Genomic DNA, 16,510 nt, shown 5'->3' on the forward strand with positions numbered 1-16,510 from the left:
TGAAAAAAAAATGGTTCTTTTATCCATTTTATACTCATAGTTCATCATATTTTATTTTTGGTGTAGTTCAGCTTTGAGAAACAAAATGGAAATTCTTTAGGTTAGCATCTGAAATGCTAATTTTGAACTTTACTATGGCACTTGTCCAAGAGAATCTGTTAAAAATTTTCCTCTAGGTCAAATCTAAGTTGAGAAGAATGAGGTAACTTTAATATGAACCCAGATTGTAATACAGTCTTTCTCTCCAGTGAGTTGCCAAACTCACTATTCCATTTGTGTTTGGAGTTGGGGAAGCTGAGTTAATATGGATGTTTGCCAATGATAGCAAATCCTGGCAAGAGAGTCTTGTTCCCTGTGCTTAATTATGTGGTTTTAGTCTAGCGTCTTTTACATATTTGTTGGTACTTACTAGTCTTTCAAGGTGAGTTTACTTGTTTGCCAGTGTCATCTATACTTTGTTCTTCCCGAAGTTAATCATTTGCTGACAAGTCTCCTGTCTTCCTAAGAAAGCCAGCTAAAATTGTGTGTGTGTTGTTTGCTGTATATATATGTTGTGTGTGTACATCATACATGTTTTATTTAGCTATCCAGTTCCATCTCTTTGAGAGGTTTTACAGATTATCTTTTATTATCGGTGCCATCACCAAGGTTAAGATGTAGGCATGGTAACCCATCACGTGTTTATTCATTCATCTTTCCAGTACTAGGTAGCAAACTCAGAGCACTGCGTGCTCAGCAAACAGTTCCCTATTGAGGTGTATTCCCAAACCTATCGCATTTGTGAGTGCTTTTCTCACAGCGTTTTAGGCACTGAGACATAACAATGAGTGAAACAAGAGTTCAGTCTTTTAAAAGGTACTTATGTGACAGGAGAGAGGATACGTTGTATATGCACGTATTTAAAAATGATATCAGGTATCGATAGTGTAAGAGGCACACATAATGACAACTGTGTTTGTGATATGTCCACACAGGAGGGTTGAGAAAGGTTATTTGATAAGTTGGCTGTTAGGGTTAGTACAGATAAAGGAGGAAAATAAATGAACCATGCAGATCTTTGAGCGAATGTGTCCTTTAGAAGAAACTAAATGCAGTATTTGGTATAAGGAACAGCAAGGAGGCTCAGATGACTGTATCTGGGTAAGATGCAAGAGGAGTGGGAGGTGAGGAAGCTGGGTAGCAGAGGACCAGAGCACTGGGGCGTGAAGCCATCGGAGGGTCTTACGCAGAGGAATGTTGTGTTTTGATGTTGGATTTTTATTGAGTAGGGTTAGTAGCTGTACAAGGGTGCAAGCAGGGAATATAAGCAATGGAGATGTTGCTTCTTCAGTGTTTCAGGCAGGAAATGGTGGGGGCATATTGTGAAGTGTGTGCTCTGCCGCGATCCTTTCTTAAGAAAGATACCCACCCTGAAAGTGTTTTAGCACAGGTTGTCTTTCTCCACTTCCTTTTTTATTTTATTTATTTATTTATTTGTTTGTTTGTTTATTTATTTATTTATTTATTTATTTATTTATTTATTTATTTATTTATTTATTTATTATCTTTAATTTTCAAGGTAAGGTTTCTGTTAGTAGCCCTGGCTGTTCTAGAGCTCATTCTGTAGACCTGGCTGACCTCAAACTCAGAGATCCCCTGGCCCCTGCCATCTGAGTACTGGGATTAAAGGCGTGTGTCATTCTAACAGGAAGTTAACTAATATCTATTAGAAACACCTCTGGCAGGCTCCTGGATAAGAGCCAGGATTTTTAGGCTTATAGGAGACAGCTTCCTCAAGCTACCCCATTTCCTCCTTAGTCCCCTGCCTGAACAAACTGTGCAGGCTCATCCAGGAATAATGCTCTTAAATTAGTTAATGTTCTGAGCCTCTTTGAGTTTCTGAGGTGTGTTACACACATACCACAAGAGCTCTTTTTTCCCTCACAGCTATGAAATAAGATCATGTCCCTCACATTATCCCCTTCCGTCTTGCCTGAATACTTGCCAATGATGCATTTGGAGCTACAGTGAAAATAGCTGTTATCCATCCCTTTGTGGGACGGTGTGATGTGGTCTGCCTCTCTGTCACTGAACTGGGCTGGACTCCACAGTGGGAAGGGAGATGTGCCGCACAGGGATGCACGGGTGTAAAGGAGACAAAGATGGAGCTTGACCTTTCTGGAAGGGTAGCCAGCACTGAGCCAGTGTTCAGAGGCTGGAAGAGATGGGGCTGGAGAGAGAAAAGGGAAGTTAAAGGGTGGGCGTGAAAGTGTAAAGGAAATCCTGCCTCCCCCACTGTCAAGGATCAAGAATGAGTCTGTGGCCACCATTTTATTCAGTACAAGGTAGGAAATTCTGGTCAGGACAAAAGACAAGAAGCAAAGACATACAGTGGAAAGGAAACAGTGGAACTGTCCTCCATCCAGAATTCCACAGATCTGCACATGCATGAAGACATGCACACAGAACGTAGAGGATGCAAGTACGCATGCTAAAATCCATGGCAGTTCTCTGTCCTTAGCCACAAATACATGGGTATCAATGATAGAAACACAGTAGCACTTTACTGGCACTTAAAATAGCTATTTTATGCATAAACTTTATAACCCATTTTGATTTTTTTCCACTTCAATTTTGGTAGAATTTTAGCAGTTGTTTTGTTCTTTGAAATAACTCTTTCCTCAGGGTTTTCATCTACTTTTCTACTTTAAATTTCATATCAGGCTTGGCAGCAAGTGCCCTTATCTGTTGAGCCGTCTTGTGGGCTCCTTAACTGATTTGTTTTCTCATCGTTACCTGAAGGCTCTCCTGTTTCTGCTGTCACACTTCTGCTAACCCTGCTCACTTCTCATCGCTTACGCTGTTGTCTTTCCTGATTTATGGTGGGATAAGTAATTGTTAGTTGAATACTGGACATAAAAATGTTTTTGATCTCCAAGTCTTATGCACTCTCTATGCTTGGTATGCTTTGCTCCAGCTGGGAACCAGTAGAATTTGAACTCCCGTCCCTACCCAGCTTTTCTCATCACCCAGTGGCAGGAGTGGCTGCATTGCTACTGGGTGGACTAAGTTCCTGCTCCCCACACAGACTCCATTGCTTGGTGACAGTGGAAAAGTCTTGGTGGTTCTTGTTGACCTTCTCAGTCAGTAGGACAAGGGCAGATGGTTACTACTCAGCTCAGGTGTTAGTCCAAGCTCCTGTGGTCTCCATGACAACGCTGGATGGCGCGATGTGCACAGAGGGCTGAAGGTCTTCTGGTCACTGTGGCAGAGGTCCTGTGCTGTTGTTTTGTAAAGTTGCATAAAGGTGGGAGTGTGGATTGTCCTCTCAGTCTCTGGATACGTAGGATGAGGCTGTGGGTCCTTGCCATCCAAGCATTCCAGCTGCCTAGTGACCTATAAGTCAAACTGTAAAATACAGTGAAATACAAATGTATGTATAACATAGGCATGCAAATATCTGTTTTCTGTTCAGGTAGCCTGCTGCTGAGATAGTGAACTTTCGTAATTCTCAATTTCCTCTGCTTATGGATCCTGCCTGCAAAACTGGAATGTTTCCCGAGTTTGCTCAGTACAGAGGGGTTTGGAGTGGGCGCTGTGGCTTCATACTCTTACTGTGAAAAACACTGACTACAAAAAAAGTTTCTCAGGTGATTCTGACTCGTAGCCAATGTTGAGAACTCATGACCCAGGCTTTGGAATTGCATAGTTGCTTGTGGTTCATGAGATGTTTTAAAGAAGAATACAGAGTTAGATATTGCTACATGGTTTAAGAAAAAAAATACTGTTTTCTCTATATTTTTCCTAAGGTATAATCCAAAGCGTCCCTAAAGTGAGACTGAGGAGTTCCGAGGGGCGGGCTGTTTTCCTCTTCTGCCCTTGCCTAGATTCCTGCAGTTTGCTGTTCCTTAAGTTTGTAGACTTCTACGTGTATCTTTTTTTGTTACTCACTTTTACATTTTCAGAGGTTCCACTTTATTCTTCATATAATTTTCATTATTAAGTAATTTTAGTTTTTTATCGTAATTTACATTGACTTTCTATTGATAGTGTTTTGGTAAATTTTATAGATGCGTTATACTGCTCTTGAACCAAGGTCTCATTTATTGTATGGCAGTCGTGTATCTAGGACTAGTTTGTGTTTTATTTAATTCAGTCTCAGGAGCTGGCCGACCCTCACACGCTCAGTTTCAGTGCAGCTCATTGGTCAGTGTGGGGTCACAGGCCTTTGAAAGCACCCTCGTAAATTCTACCAAATCCGGCCAGAGGTTGAGTGATAGCTTGCTTACAATTGGTCCAGTGTTTTCATATTTGCTGTTTTGATAACTTGATTAACTAATATACCTTCTATAATACTCAGGCTCTGTACTTTGGTGTTAAGTTGTGACACTTTTTTTTTAATTCGTCAGGATGATTTTATGCCAAATGATAACTTTGAGAGTGGAGCTTCTGTTCCTAGGTGATAATTCTGGTTCCTGGAGTCTTTGCCCATGCGGTCACTTTGCTGCGATGACCGTTCTACATCCTTCCACGGGAGCCTGTACCTTTCCTTTCTGGATCATGCTCTTCATACTAAGACCTCAGCCTGCATGTCGTGGAACCCGCTCACTTCCTAAGGGCTGCACTAGGCTGGTGTTTACAGGAGATAACTCTTGCTCGGGAGACTGGGGGAGTGATGGGAGCAGTGGAACCGTTAGTCTAGGAGGGGCTGAGACTCACAGCGCCCAGGTCGCATTGTTTTCCCTGTGATCCGCTGTGGGAAAGGGAAGACTGATGGTAGGTGTGGGTTCAGCTTCACTGTGGACCGACTGCGTTGGTGAAATGAAAGCAGACATTATGTTTCCTTCCGCTTTCTGGTCTGTCTGTAGTACTTTATAGTTTTGATCTTGTCCTAGAAACTTGCCAGGTGATGCAGAGGCTGTAATGACGAAGACCCATTTGTTTCTCTGATCTTCTGGTCACGTCGTGTGATAGGTGATGAATCTGTCTGTCTGTCTCGTTTGCACACGACTTGGATTTGCCTTAAAGTAAAGGCGTTTGCCTCCAGGTTGTCCTGTGTTTCCGGTGTTTTCTATAATTTAAAAATTAGACCTAAAGTAGCGTGACTTCAGAGTAGAGACTAGAGGCTATAGGACTAATGGTAACATACAAGAGCGGTTAGTTTGTGGAAAAGGACTAGAAGTCTTTCTTCACTTGAGCTTCGTCTGAGGAACAGCCCCAAGCCAAACACAGGGAGAAGTGCTCGGCCAGTGAGAATGTCTAAGAAAAGACAGGTGCCTCTGGCTGGCTCTGGAGCTTTGTCTCCTCTCAGCGCTAGCCCACTCGGAGGCCGTGTAGTTCTTTCCCTCTTTAAAATAAACCAGTTCTGTCTCTGTCACTACCCTGGTGTGTTGCTGTCTTGGCACAGAAGAGCCAAAATCAGATGTCCTCTGAAGCCCTCTCTGGGTAGGTACCAAGCACTGCTTTTCCGTCCCCCTTTCTTTTCCCTTCCTCTTCCAGATCCAATGACAAGGGTAAGCTTGCTTTCCTCCACATTCCTGGCTTTCTTCTTGTTCTCTGACCCCTGTACCCAACCGAAAGGTATAACTTTCTATCTCTGTCTTCCTGGATATTTGGATTTTCATTTTATCTTCCCTGGTGGTTTGCTCTTAGACAATAGTAAAAATTTCCCTAAGATTCCTTTTGAGACTAGAGAACCTGCCTTTCCACAGTAACCGTGGGACTGTCCAGCAGAGTGTTCTCGATGATAAGTTAGTAGCATCTGTCCACAAGTAGCCAGAATTCCATTGCACTCTTTTCTCTAGGCTACATTCCGGGCCTGCAGACGGGTGTTGCTGCCCTTGTGAGTGACTGTGGGAGTTCCTCTAACTTGAGCTGGACCGATTGTGAGTTTACTGGTGTTCGCTGCCCTGGTGAATGAGTGTAGAAATTCCTCTAACTCGAGCTGGAACAATTGTGGGTTTCTAGTCCCAGTGCTTTACTCAGTGTGCACCATAGGAGCTGCCTAGCGGGAGTGAGGTTTGCTTCTTCCCTTTCCACACTTGCATTTGCATTTTCTTTCAAACTAGCACAGTAATGTTTGCATGGCTAGAACTTTACACCTGGACTGTTAACATCTTTTGTACACAAAGATCTAGCTCCAACCGTCTCACTTGTATGAAAAGAAAACACTGATGTTGTAGTTAGCAGGCCTGTGTTTCCCAACGAGGTCCAGTTTTAGCTTCATTTATTGTTTGTTGTTACCCGTGTGCTTTGTTTACTCTTGCACGTAGCTCTGTGTTCCTTGTAGTTCCCCCTCCCCTCATTTTCTGACTTGTGTTCTTGTATCCGCAAGGCTCTGTTAGCCTGGCTGCTCCTGCATATCCACAGATGAGCTGCCTTCGCTCAAACGTGGTGTTGACTCCTTATGCGGAGATTGTAAGTCCAGGCGGGACAGCTTCTTGGTGAAGCCTTTTCTACAAGCCCGAGCTCTACTGGGGTAGAAGATAATTAGATCTTTTGAAGCACATTTATTTTTTTTACTTCTTGAGAATACTTGTGATCAGGGAAATTAAAAACAAAGCAAAAAATACCCCTTAATGATAGGTTCAGAATGTAGTTAAGTAATATATTGTGTAGAAACAAGCACAGGATAATCATATAATTTATTGTACTAACATTCTTCAATCAAATGGTGTTAGAGATAAGATAAATTATATGGCTCTAATGTGTGTCTGCTATTTGGTTGGTGGCAGGGATGTCTAAGGCTGGCCACCGATTATCAACACTTTCTATAGCAAGGGCTTATGACTCATCAACTTATACAAACCCTAGAGACCCTTAAGAGGATCCTCAAGGTTGGTCGAACCCAGTAAAGACTGAGAAAATCTACTAGCCTGCTATTGGTTTTCTAAAAAGTTAAAGACAGAAACGAAAGATATAGTGGTTTTCTTGGAGACATTTTGAGAGACTTATTTATTTGAATTGTATGCTCAGTGTTCATGCTTACTTAGTGCTTGTTTGTGAGTATGATGTGACATTTATATTCCCTTTATGGTGTACTGGGTAAATAAGAGTTAGAGTTAAGCTTTTTATCCTTGGGTTTCTAATAGCTACTGCCAGGTGAGCCTTAAATGTTAAGATTATCTGATGATAAGGGTGCAGCTTATTGGCTCAAAGTTCAAAGGAGAGCATTGGCTTCAAGGACATAAATCACTGGGCTGTTATCTCTAATTTGTAACAGAACAGCACGGAGGGACGTTTATCTAGACAATCTAGTATCTACCTGCAGTTGGAGGCTGAGGTCAGCTCTGTGGGCTTAGGCCTTTGAACCATTCTGCAAGAAGAGGTTCAGATTTACCATTTTCCATGGTCAGAGGAACATGGACAGGTGATTCTGTGTCCTTTCTGAAGCTGCTGTTTATTTTGTCCAATCTTGAAGATTCCCTGGAGTCTAATATAACTATGGAGTCATCAGAGATGAATCCAGTTATTGAGAGACAGAATTTCATGTGTTTGTTTAGTATGTTTATTAATTTTTCTCTCCAAGTTGTAAGTTCTATGGGTTCCAGATAGTATTTTAGAATTTGTAACATCAAATCTTACAAAGTCACATACTTAAAGGGACCATTAGGTAAAGTAGATGATTGAGTGACCAAGTGAAAAAGCCTTGCAAAGAAAAGATGTAAACGCCCTGGTTTAAATCAGCCTAAGGCCGAGAGATCCTTACCTTATAGGTGGAAGCCCAGTGCTATTGCGTGGCCAGTGACCTGTCAGTTTATAAATTCTGTCAGCGTCAGCTAACTAAATAGAACACGACCTTATAAGTATTTGATTTTGTGTGCTTGTTTGGCTTTGCAATATTAATATTGACTATTCTGTTTTTGAGGAATAATCCCAGGTGTAATGGGATATAATATGTAAGAATGTTCACATCCGTTAAAGGATAGGCCTTTTTATTTTTAGGTTGATTTAATTTGTTTTATCTTTATGAACATTTTGCCTGCCTGTATGTCTGTGCATCATGTACACGTCTGGCACCATGGAGGTCCCAGGACTAGAGTCTCCATCAGCTGGGAGCCTCCATGTGGGTGCTGGGGATTTTACACGGGTCCTCTGCAAGTATTAAATCCCGAGCCTTTTCTGTAGTCCCAGCTTTACTGTTTCCAAGGACACGGTTCTGTTGAACCTGCCCGCTCTCCTTCCCCACGCCTCTCTCCAGCAGCTGTTTCTTGAGCTGGAAGTACTGCATCTTGGTGGTTGGATTTGGCTTTTCCTAATGATTAGTGACTAATGTCTTCCATGTGTTTACTAGCATTTTTGTTTCTTCTTTGCAACAATGTTTATTTAGTGCTTTACCTATTTTTAAATTGAGTTGTATATATTTTTGAGGATTGAGCTGTAGGGATCTTTGATGCCTTCTAGCTTTCATTTCTTCTATGTACTTCTCTACTCTGGGTTGCCTTTTTGCTTTTGTGATCGTGTCTTTGACGCGGAAGCATTGAGTTTCTAGGAAGTTCACCTTCCTTATTTTTTCTTTTATTGCCTGAACTTTTGTTCCATACAAGAAGTCATTGCCATGGCCCTTTCCTCATATGTCTCCTTCTTACAGTTTTATGGTTTTAGCTCTCGGGGCTAAGTCCTTGATAATTTTGAATTTCATTGTAGCGTGAACTTCGTTTCTTTCACATATGCATAGCCAGTCTCCCTGATGCTGCTTGCTGAGAAGACTTGGTGTCAGTATTCTTTCTCTCATGCTTGGTTGAATGGGCTTCAGTTTGTTAATGGTCACAGTTGTGACTGCAGTGAGTCTAAGCAATCTTTTCTGCCAGCTGCTGCCTTATGAAGTTCTAAGCCTTTCTGTGCTTTCTTCTCCACTGAGAAATTCTTGGCAGGTCTGTTTGCCGACAGTAGCATCACCATTTGTCGTGTCTTATATCTTCTTAGTATTTTTTTTTAAGATTTAATAATCATATTTGCCCGTTGAAACTTAAAAACATCATGGTGCTTTTCTGATGTTTTAAATGACAGCCCTGTTTGTAAATCTGAAATTTCATTTTAACGCTTCTCTAAATTTAGGTTATAATTCTGTAAAATTAAAGGATTGAACTAAATATCCTGTTGTATATCTTTTAGTATGAATGATTTCAAAACATTTATATATGCCTTTTTGCCAATTAATAACAATTCAGTGCACAGTTGAAGCTCTGTCTTGTGCAAGGAATACATTAAAACTGACACGTAGAACATGTGATCATGTAACTCTGTAGCTGTTATCGTTTCTTCATGTGTGGACAGAAGTTTTGTCATGAATATTTTTAATTCTCTTTTAATAACAAAATCCTTAGTTTCTAAAAGTTATAATTTATAGCATTATTACATCTGTCTTTTTATGCATAAAGCATAAATAGCTTAATATACATAAAAGTTGCATCTGACAGGAGAGACCAATCTACACAGAGGGAAAGGTGTGGGGTGCATTCTTAAAGGGAAAGACTTCCCAGACCTAGAAAGTGAGAATTTTAGGGTGCTGCATGTTTGTGTCTCTCTGTGTAAGAGGCCCAGGATTGTATGCTGTATGTACATATTTATGGTTGTTATTAAAATCTCATCTATTGTGTTAATTGTATAATTATATAAATTTATTTATAATTATAATTTAATTATATAAATTGACATATTAAGTATGAGCAATTTTTACCTGCTCTAATTCATTTTATTTCACAAAATTTTTGTTACTGCAATTTGCCTTTTGTGTTTTTATAGCATGTAGGAATAAAAGTTATTATTTATTGTGTGTATTGTACTTTTGTTTCCTTGGTTTTGTTTTCTAGCATGGAACTTGGAAGCAATGGTTAAGAGACTGAGAGAAGGAGACGTTTTATAGCTTTTTAATTTTGAACTATCTGAATACATTATCATAGATATTAAATATTTAGCACTTAGCCTATTTCTGATTAATTGAAGTGTTATATTTTAAACCCTTTTCATTTAGTATTCATTCCAGTATTCAAGTAATAGTAATTTTATTTATGCTGAAGTAATTTGGTAAGAGATGCAGATTAGATTACTGCTGGCGCTTTAGAACTGAAATAGGAAGTAAGTCTGGCACACAGTAGCAAGGTTTGAAGACATATCTTTGATAGGAATATCTTTGGTAAAAGGGCTATAAATGCACCTTCTTTGGAGATAGATTCAAAAATCACAAATAAAATAAATGATGTGCTCAGTGAGCTGCGGTTCAGGTAGAAGGGTCTGGTGGGAAATGACTGCATTAGCGGCAGATGGACTTGGCTCCCGATTGCAGTCTTGTGGGGATTCCTGTACTTGTACTTATTTTTTAGATTTAGACTCTGACAAGATAGAAAGCTGCTTCCTGGTTGTCCTCCTGTGTGCTTACCGTGTCCTTTGCATGTTTCATCTCCATTAGGCTATTTTTATGATTCCCACAAACCCGCCACCAACATTCAGGAAGCCTGAACTTTGGTCTGATGACTTCACCGATTTTGTTAAAAAGTGCTTAGTGAAGAGTCCTGAGCAGAGAGCCACCGCAACACAGCTGTTACAGGTCAGTGCCGACACGGAGGGACTTCTGGTGGCTTCCGGGTGCTGACAGCCAGGGCTGCAGTCTCGTGACTGCCCTCGAAGATCTGAAACCTGAATTGGGACGCATGTGTTCAGCTCTTCTGCGTTTCTCTTTGACTCCCATCTGTTCCCAGTTGATTTTCTTACTGTTCCCATTCTCTCCTCTCTTGAATTCTTATCTCTATAGGTTTTATTTCCCAGGCTTTTCCATGACTCAGCCTTTCTCCCTGGACTTTTTGTTCCTCTCTAATATATGTAATATATGTAAATCCAAGGTCCCTGAATGCCTTGAAAAGATTTCATGTTATAAGTGCTAGCTACAAGTTTACCTAAGTGAAGTTTTAGTATCCCTACTATAAATAAACTTTGTATCCAGAACATCAAGAAGCTTTTTAAAAATCTTAGGAAATTTAAAGCAAAAAGAAATAACTTAATACTTGTAATTAATAAGTTTTTAGAACTTTTTTCCCTCAACAGAATTGCCTTAGAACTCTCAACTGATAAGTGTGCCTCACAGTGTGTCTCTCATGAACAAATCTAATAATTTTCAGATGCTTCTTACTGTTAAGTGATAAAAGAATTCAAACGGCAGTCCCTAAGCTACTACTAAACATAAAATAACCTGACTAAAGGCTCGTGAAGCTCTGTTAGTGCTTAGGAAGATCATACAGGGCTTACTCTTCATCAAAATCAGTATTTCTGGGTCTATTTTTAAAAATCTGTATATTCTTTGTTCCAGCAATTTCATTTTAACAGTTTATTATGAAACATTAACCATGTATAAAATCATATATGAATATGGTCCATCAAGAGGAGTTATTAGGAAATGTGTGTGTGCACACACACACCAGTGCCATAAAGAAAACTAGTTATTCAGTGTCTCCTTGGGCAGGTCATTGCAAGGGTAAGAGGCAGTAATGGGATGCAGATTTATTTGAGTTTTGAGTTATGTTCAAGTATTATTTTAAAATTTAATTAGTTAATGATTAAGATGACAAGTTTGGGTCAGTGAAATGCTCTCAGCATTAAGACACTAGCTGGCGAGTCGGGCAGCCGTGGTGGGAGGAGAGAACAGATGACCCAGTTTCTTCTCCCTCCCCCCTGTGCTGCTGCTACCATCCATGCACTGCCGTCTCTCAACAGACAAGTGTAGTTTAAAAACGAAAGGAAGAGAAGACCAACTCGCACAACACACTAAATAAAAACATAATAAAATATTTTTAAACTAAAAAATTGAGAAACAGTAAATTTATGTGAGGTTTATTTTTCCATGATAAAAATTGAAAAAGCAGTTGATCAAAGCGTTTATTTTGAAAGAGTATTAACTTTCCACGAAAATGTTAAGCAAGTGAATCAAGAGCTTCTTGGTATCATTGTCTCAATGAACATGTGAATGATTCAACACAAAAGAGACAACAGGAAGGAAAGGTCTGAAAAGAGAGCAGAAAAAGTAAAACAATGTATCTGGGCACTGATGTCTTTTCTTTTAAGATAAACTTATTTATTTCTAGCTTTCCCTTCTAGGGTAAAAAAAGAAAAAACTTTGTTTTTAAGTTAAGAAGGCTGGAAACACTTAAACTATGTCAGTATAATTCCTTATTTTTGTGGCAAAGGGTATTATAGCCCAGTAGAATTAAATGACTCACTGAAGATGCCATAGTAAGCCCGTGATTATTCTAGATAGATTCCATTTGTTCTAGCCCTGTTCTTTTAAAGATATTTTAATTAGGTTTATTTATTGAGTCTGGGGTGGTCATACATGCAAGCCACAGCACACATGTGGAGGTCAGAATACAACTTGTGGGGGCTGGCTCTCTTGTACTCTGTAGGTTCCTGGTTTAAACTCGAGGTTTACCCACTAAAGCTGCATTGCCAGGCCTAAGCCCACGCTGTATTCCTTCTGCCTTTCTCCAGGAATGGCATGGTGTCTGTGACTCGCTTTTGCCAGTTCCAGCGAGACGGAGGAGCACCTTTCCCTTCCCGTGTGGCCCCATTATGCTGTAATCACCTCAAATATGTCCTCTTTGTAGTGGAGAGCCACATCAGTTCTATAATATTTGCTTTAAACGTAAAACATAATTGAGGAAACACACAAGAAGGAAAATTTACTGACTGACCCTGTTTTTGTTCTCCCGTTGTTAGTTTTCCTGATACCCAAGGTTCCTTCCACCATTTCCCTTTTTTACAGAAGTATTTTAACCACACTTTTAGAAGTTTGTATGGTAATTCTTTTAGTAATATTATGGGTTGGCAGTTCATTTCCTCGCATCACGTGAGAATACATAGTTAGGGACCCCACATGTTTCTGTCGGGGGAGGCCACAGGCCCCTCTCTGGGCTCCAGTTTCTTAGGGGGGATTGCATTTGGATAGTTTACTGCTTGTTGTCCAGTAGTTTTTGGGTTGGGGTTGGTGTAGCTTCTAGAACATGTTATTTTAAGCCCCTCTCCCAAATTATGAAAACTTTTTCAAATATGCTTTCACAGCCTCACCTTGTTTTTTATTTCTTGATGCATCATCAGATCCTGTATCAGCCTGACAAACCCCCAGCCCAGAGGTTGTCACCTCCCACTTTACTGTATCCCCATCACCCCTCTTTACTGTATCCCCATCACCCCCTCTTTATTGTATCCCCATCACCCCCTCTTTACTGTATCCTCATCACCCCTCTTTACTGTATCCCCATCACCCCCTCTTTACTGTATCCCCATCACCCCTCTTTACTGTATCCCCATCACCCCCTCTTTACTGTATCCCCATCATCACCCCCTCTTTACTGTATCCCCATCATCACCCCCTCTTTACTGTATCCCCATCACCCCTCTTTACTGTATCCCCATCACCCCCTCTTTACTGTATCCCCATCACCCCTCTTTACTGTATCCCCATCACCCCCTCTTTACTGTATCCCCATCACCCCTCTTTACTGTATCCCCATCACCCCCTCTTTACTGTATCCCCATCACCCCTCTTTACTGTATCCCCATCACCCCCTCTTTACTGTATCCCTATCACCCCTCTTTACTGTATCCCCATCACCCCCTCTTTACTGTATCCCTATCACCCCCTCTTTACTGTATCCCCATCACCCCTCTTTACTGTATCCCCATCATCACCCCCTCTTTACTGTATCCCTATCATCACCCCCTCTTTACTGTATCCCCATCACCCCTCTTTACTGTATCCCCATCACCCCCTCTTTACTGTATCCCCATCACCCCTCTTTACTGTATCCTCATCACCCCTCTTTACTGTATCCCCATCACCCCCTCTTTACTGTATCCCCATCACCCCTCTTTACTGTATCCCATCACCCCTCTTTACTGTATCCCCATCATCACCCCCTCTTTACTGTATCCCCATCATCACCCCCTCTTTACTGTATCCCCATCACCCCCTCTTTACTGTATCCCCATCATTCCTTCTTTCACTTTTGAGACCATGGATTCTTTTCTGTCTTGATTTTTCTCACCAACCTATTGATCTAGTTATTCAGCTAGCAAAAGAAACTGCAAAGCCCGCCCCCACAGTGACACACTTCCTCCAACAAGGAAGGCCACACCTCCTAATAGTACCACTCCCTTTGCTGGCCATTTTCTTTCAAATCACCACAATCATGCTGTTGGACTCTAGATTTGTCCCCCCATCTAACTAGGTAGCTAGTTAGCTTCTGTCTGTCACTAATCTAATCTGTCTGTCTGTCTGTCTGTCTGTCTAACGTCTGTCTAACTTCATGGTAGAGACTGAAGGTGGCTGGACAAACACTTTAGCACCAAGCTATGCTTCTTGCCCTTTTGCTTCTTGTTAGTTGCTCACTGAGTTGTTTATTTGGATCTGAATTTACTGTGCAGTGCAGACAGCCTTGAACTTGTGATCCTCCTGCATCTGTTTCCCAAAGAACTGGAATTAGAGGTCTCTGCCACCAGTGCTGCTTTTTATTGTTGTTGATGTTGTTGTTGTTGTTGTTGTTATTATCATTGTTCTCAGTTCTTGGGATCAAATTCAGCATTTCATAAATGTTAGCTGGCATTTTACTACAGATATCCACCTGGGTCCTCATTTAAATACAGTGTTACAGCGAGCATCCTCATTCTCTATTTCAGGGGGTAGAGGGTACCATCCTATTCCTTCCTTGGTCTCCTTTGACATTGCTGGAAGGGTTTGTTAGTCTTTGCTGAGGATGAGGTCATGCTCTGATTGCTCTAGTGGCCTACACTGACACTGGCCTCACCATAGCGGAATAATGGTGATGATTCAGGCCTCTCTCATCATGACCCTGCTCCAACAGGGAGAGAGTGGTGATGCTTATTAGCACCTGGTAAAGATCTAAGCCCATGATTCACATGGTCTTTACTGACACTTTCCAGTTGAGGACAGAGTCCTTTGTGGGCATGAATCTCCATGTTAGCAGTTGGTCTTCGCTGGTATCGTCTTAGAAAACCTGGACAGTTGAGGGGACAAAAGTCTAATTTCCTCACCATTTTGCCAGTGGAGGTCTTGCCATCGTGTTCTCCATGATGTGTGCTCATAGTAGAAAGGCTGGGAACTAGATTATCTGTTTTCTGGCTGTGTGGCTTTAGACAACACTTTCTACAGGGGCAGAGGCTTTGCAGAGATGATGGAGGAAGGTCATTGGTTAAAAAAAATAAAGAAACTGCTTGGCTGGCCCTCATAGGTTAGAACACAGGTAGGTGGAGTAAACAGAACAGAATGCTGAGAGGAAGAGGAAGTGAGCTCAGACTCGAAGCTCTGCTCTCTGGAGCAGAGACGCCATGCTCCCCGCGCCTGGGCAGACACACGCAATGAAGCTCTGACCCAGGATGGACGTAGGCTAGAATCTTCCTGGTAAGCGCACCTAGTGGTGCTATGAAGATGATTAGAAATGGGCTAAATTAATATGTCAGAATTAGCCTAGAAGAGGCTAGATAGAAATGGGCGAAGCAGTGTTTAAATGAATACAGTTTGTGTGTTGTTATTTCGGGCATAAGCTAGCAGGTGGCCAGGGTGCTGGGGATACAGCCCCGCCACTCCTATCACTACACAGACAGTGATCATCGGTGCCTGTGGTGTATCAGAGTGGAGGGGATCTCATGGCTCCTCATCCCAGATCAGTAGGCAGAGGCACTCCTCTCCAGGGAGGAACTCAATAGTTTATCTAGCCCTGAGTGATCAGCATTAAACAGATATACGTATCTGAACAATACTCAGTGAACTAGCAGGTTGTATTTACAAGTGTGTGTGTGTATGTATGTTTGTGTGTGGACATGGTGACTTTCTGTGTAACACTCAGGCTATCCTTGAACTCACGATTCCACTGTGATTACAGGGATTACAGGTGCACCTCCATTCCTGGCCTGCCAGTTCCTCTTTGTTGGTTACAGTTGCATGTGAAGCAGTTACGTAGAAAGCAGGAATACAAGTGGAACTGGACAGGTGGAGATGCTTGAGGTTCTGCACATTTAGCTCTGAGCAGAACACTATTGTGAATGTACAGTAAATGACAAAGTTAAGATGTACTTTGAAAGCGAGATATAACTATGGCTTCAAGTGTTGCCTCACTTTCCAGGAGATGATAGCCAAGTATAGTCCAGGCTGAGATTTTTATATCTTACTTGAATTCTATTGATTCTGTTTTTACAGCTCTGTTTACATGGGTTGAATGTTCCCCACCTTAGATGCTAGGGACCAGAACTGTTCAGATTTCTTTGTTTCGATTTGGATATGTATATAACCTTTAAGTTGAACATTCCTAATCAAAGCATCTGAAATCCAAAGGGCTCCCGAATCTGAAATGTTTGACCATCCCTGTTGTTTAAATCTTCCTTCTATTCTGTCCTTTTTCTTTGACTAATATTTTGCTGCCATCCAATCTTTCTCATTTCCCATCAGATTTATTTCTTCTGTGTTTGGCAACTGCATCTTATACTCCACGCTGTCAATGATCCTTACCTGTATCTCGCTACTGTTATT

The 16,510-nt window shown here is 41.2% G+C and overlaps 1 protein-coding gene across 2 annotated transcripts in view; it reads left to right on the forward strand.

The window, feature by feature from the left end:
- Stk3 (serine/threonine kinase 3) overlaps positions 1 to 16,510 on the forward strand; it is a 212,174-nt gene that overhangs the window by 104,219 nt on the left and 91,445 nt on the right. For both annotated transcript variants that reach the window (XM_075961214.1, XM_075961213.1), the window contains one exon: positions 10,388 to 10,525. In XM_075961214.1, coding sequence (XP_075817329.1) covers positions 10,388 to 10,525 — 138 coding nt within the window. The remainder of the gene's footprint in view (positions 1 to 10,387; positions 10,526 to 16,510) is intronic.

This window comes from Microtus pennsylvanicus, chromosome 2 (assembly GCF_037038515.1).
Source record: "Microtus pennsylvanicus isolate mMicPen1 chromosome 2, mMicPen1.hap1, whole genome shotgun sequence".
Classification (NCBI taxonomy): domain Eukaryota; kingdom Metazoa; phylum Chordata; class Mammalia; order Rodentia; family Cricetidae; genus Microtus; species Microtus pennsylvanicus.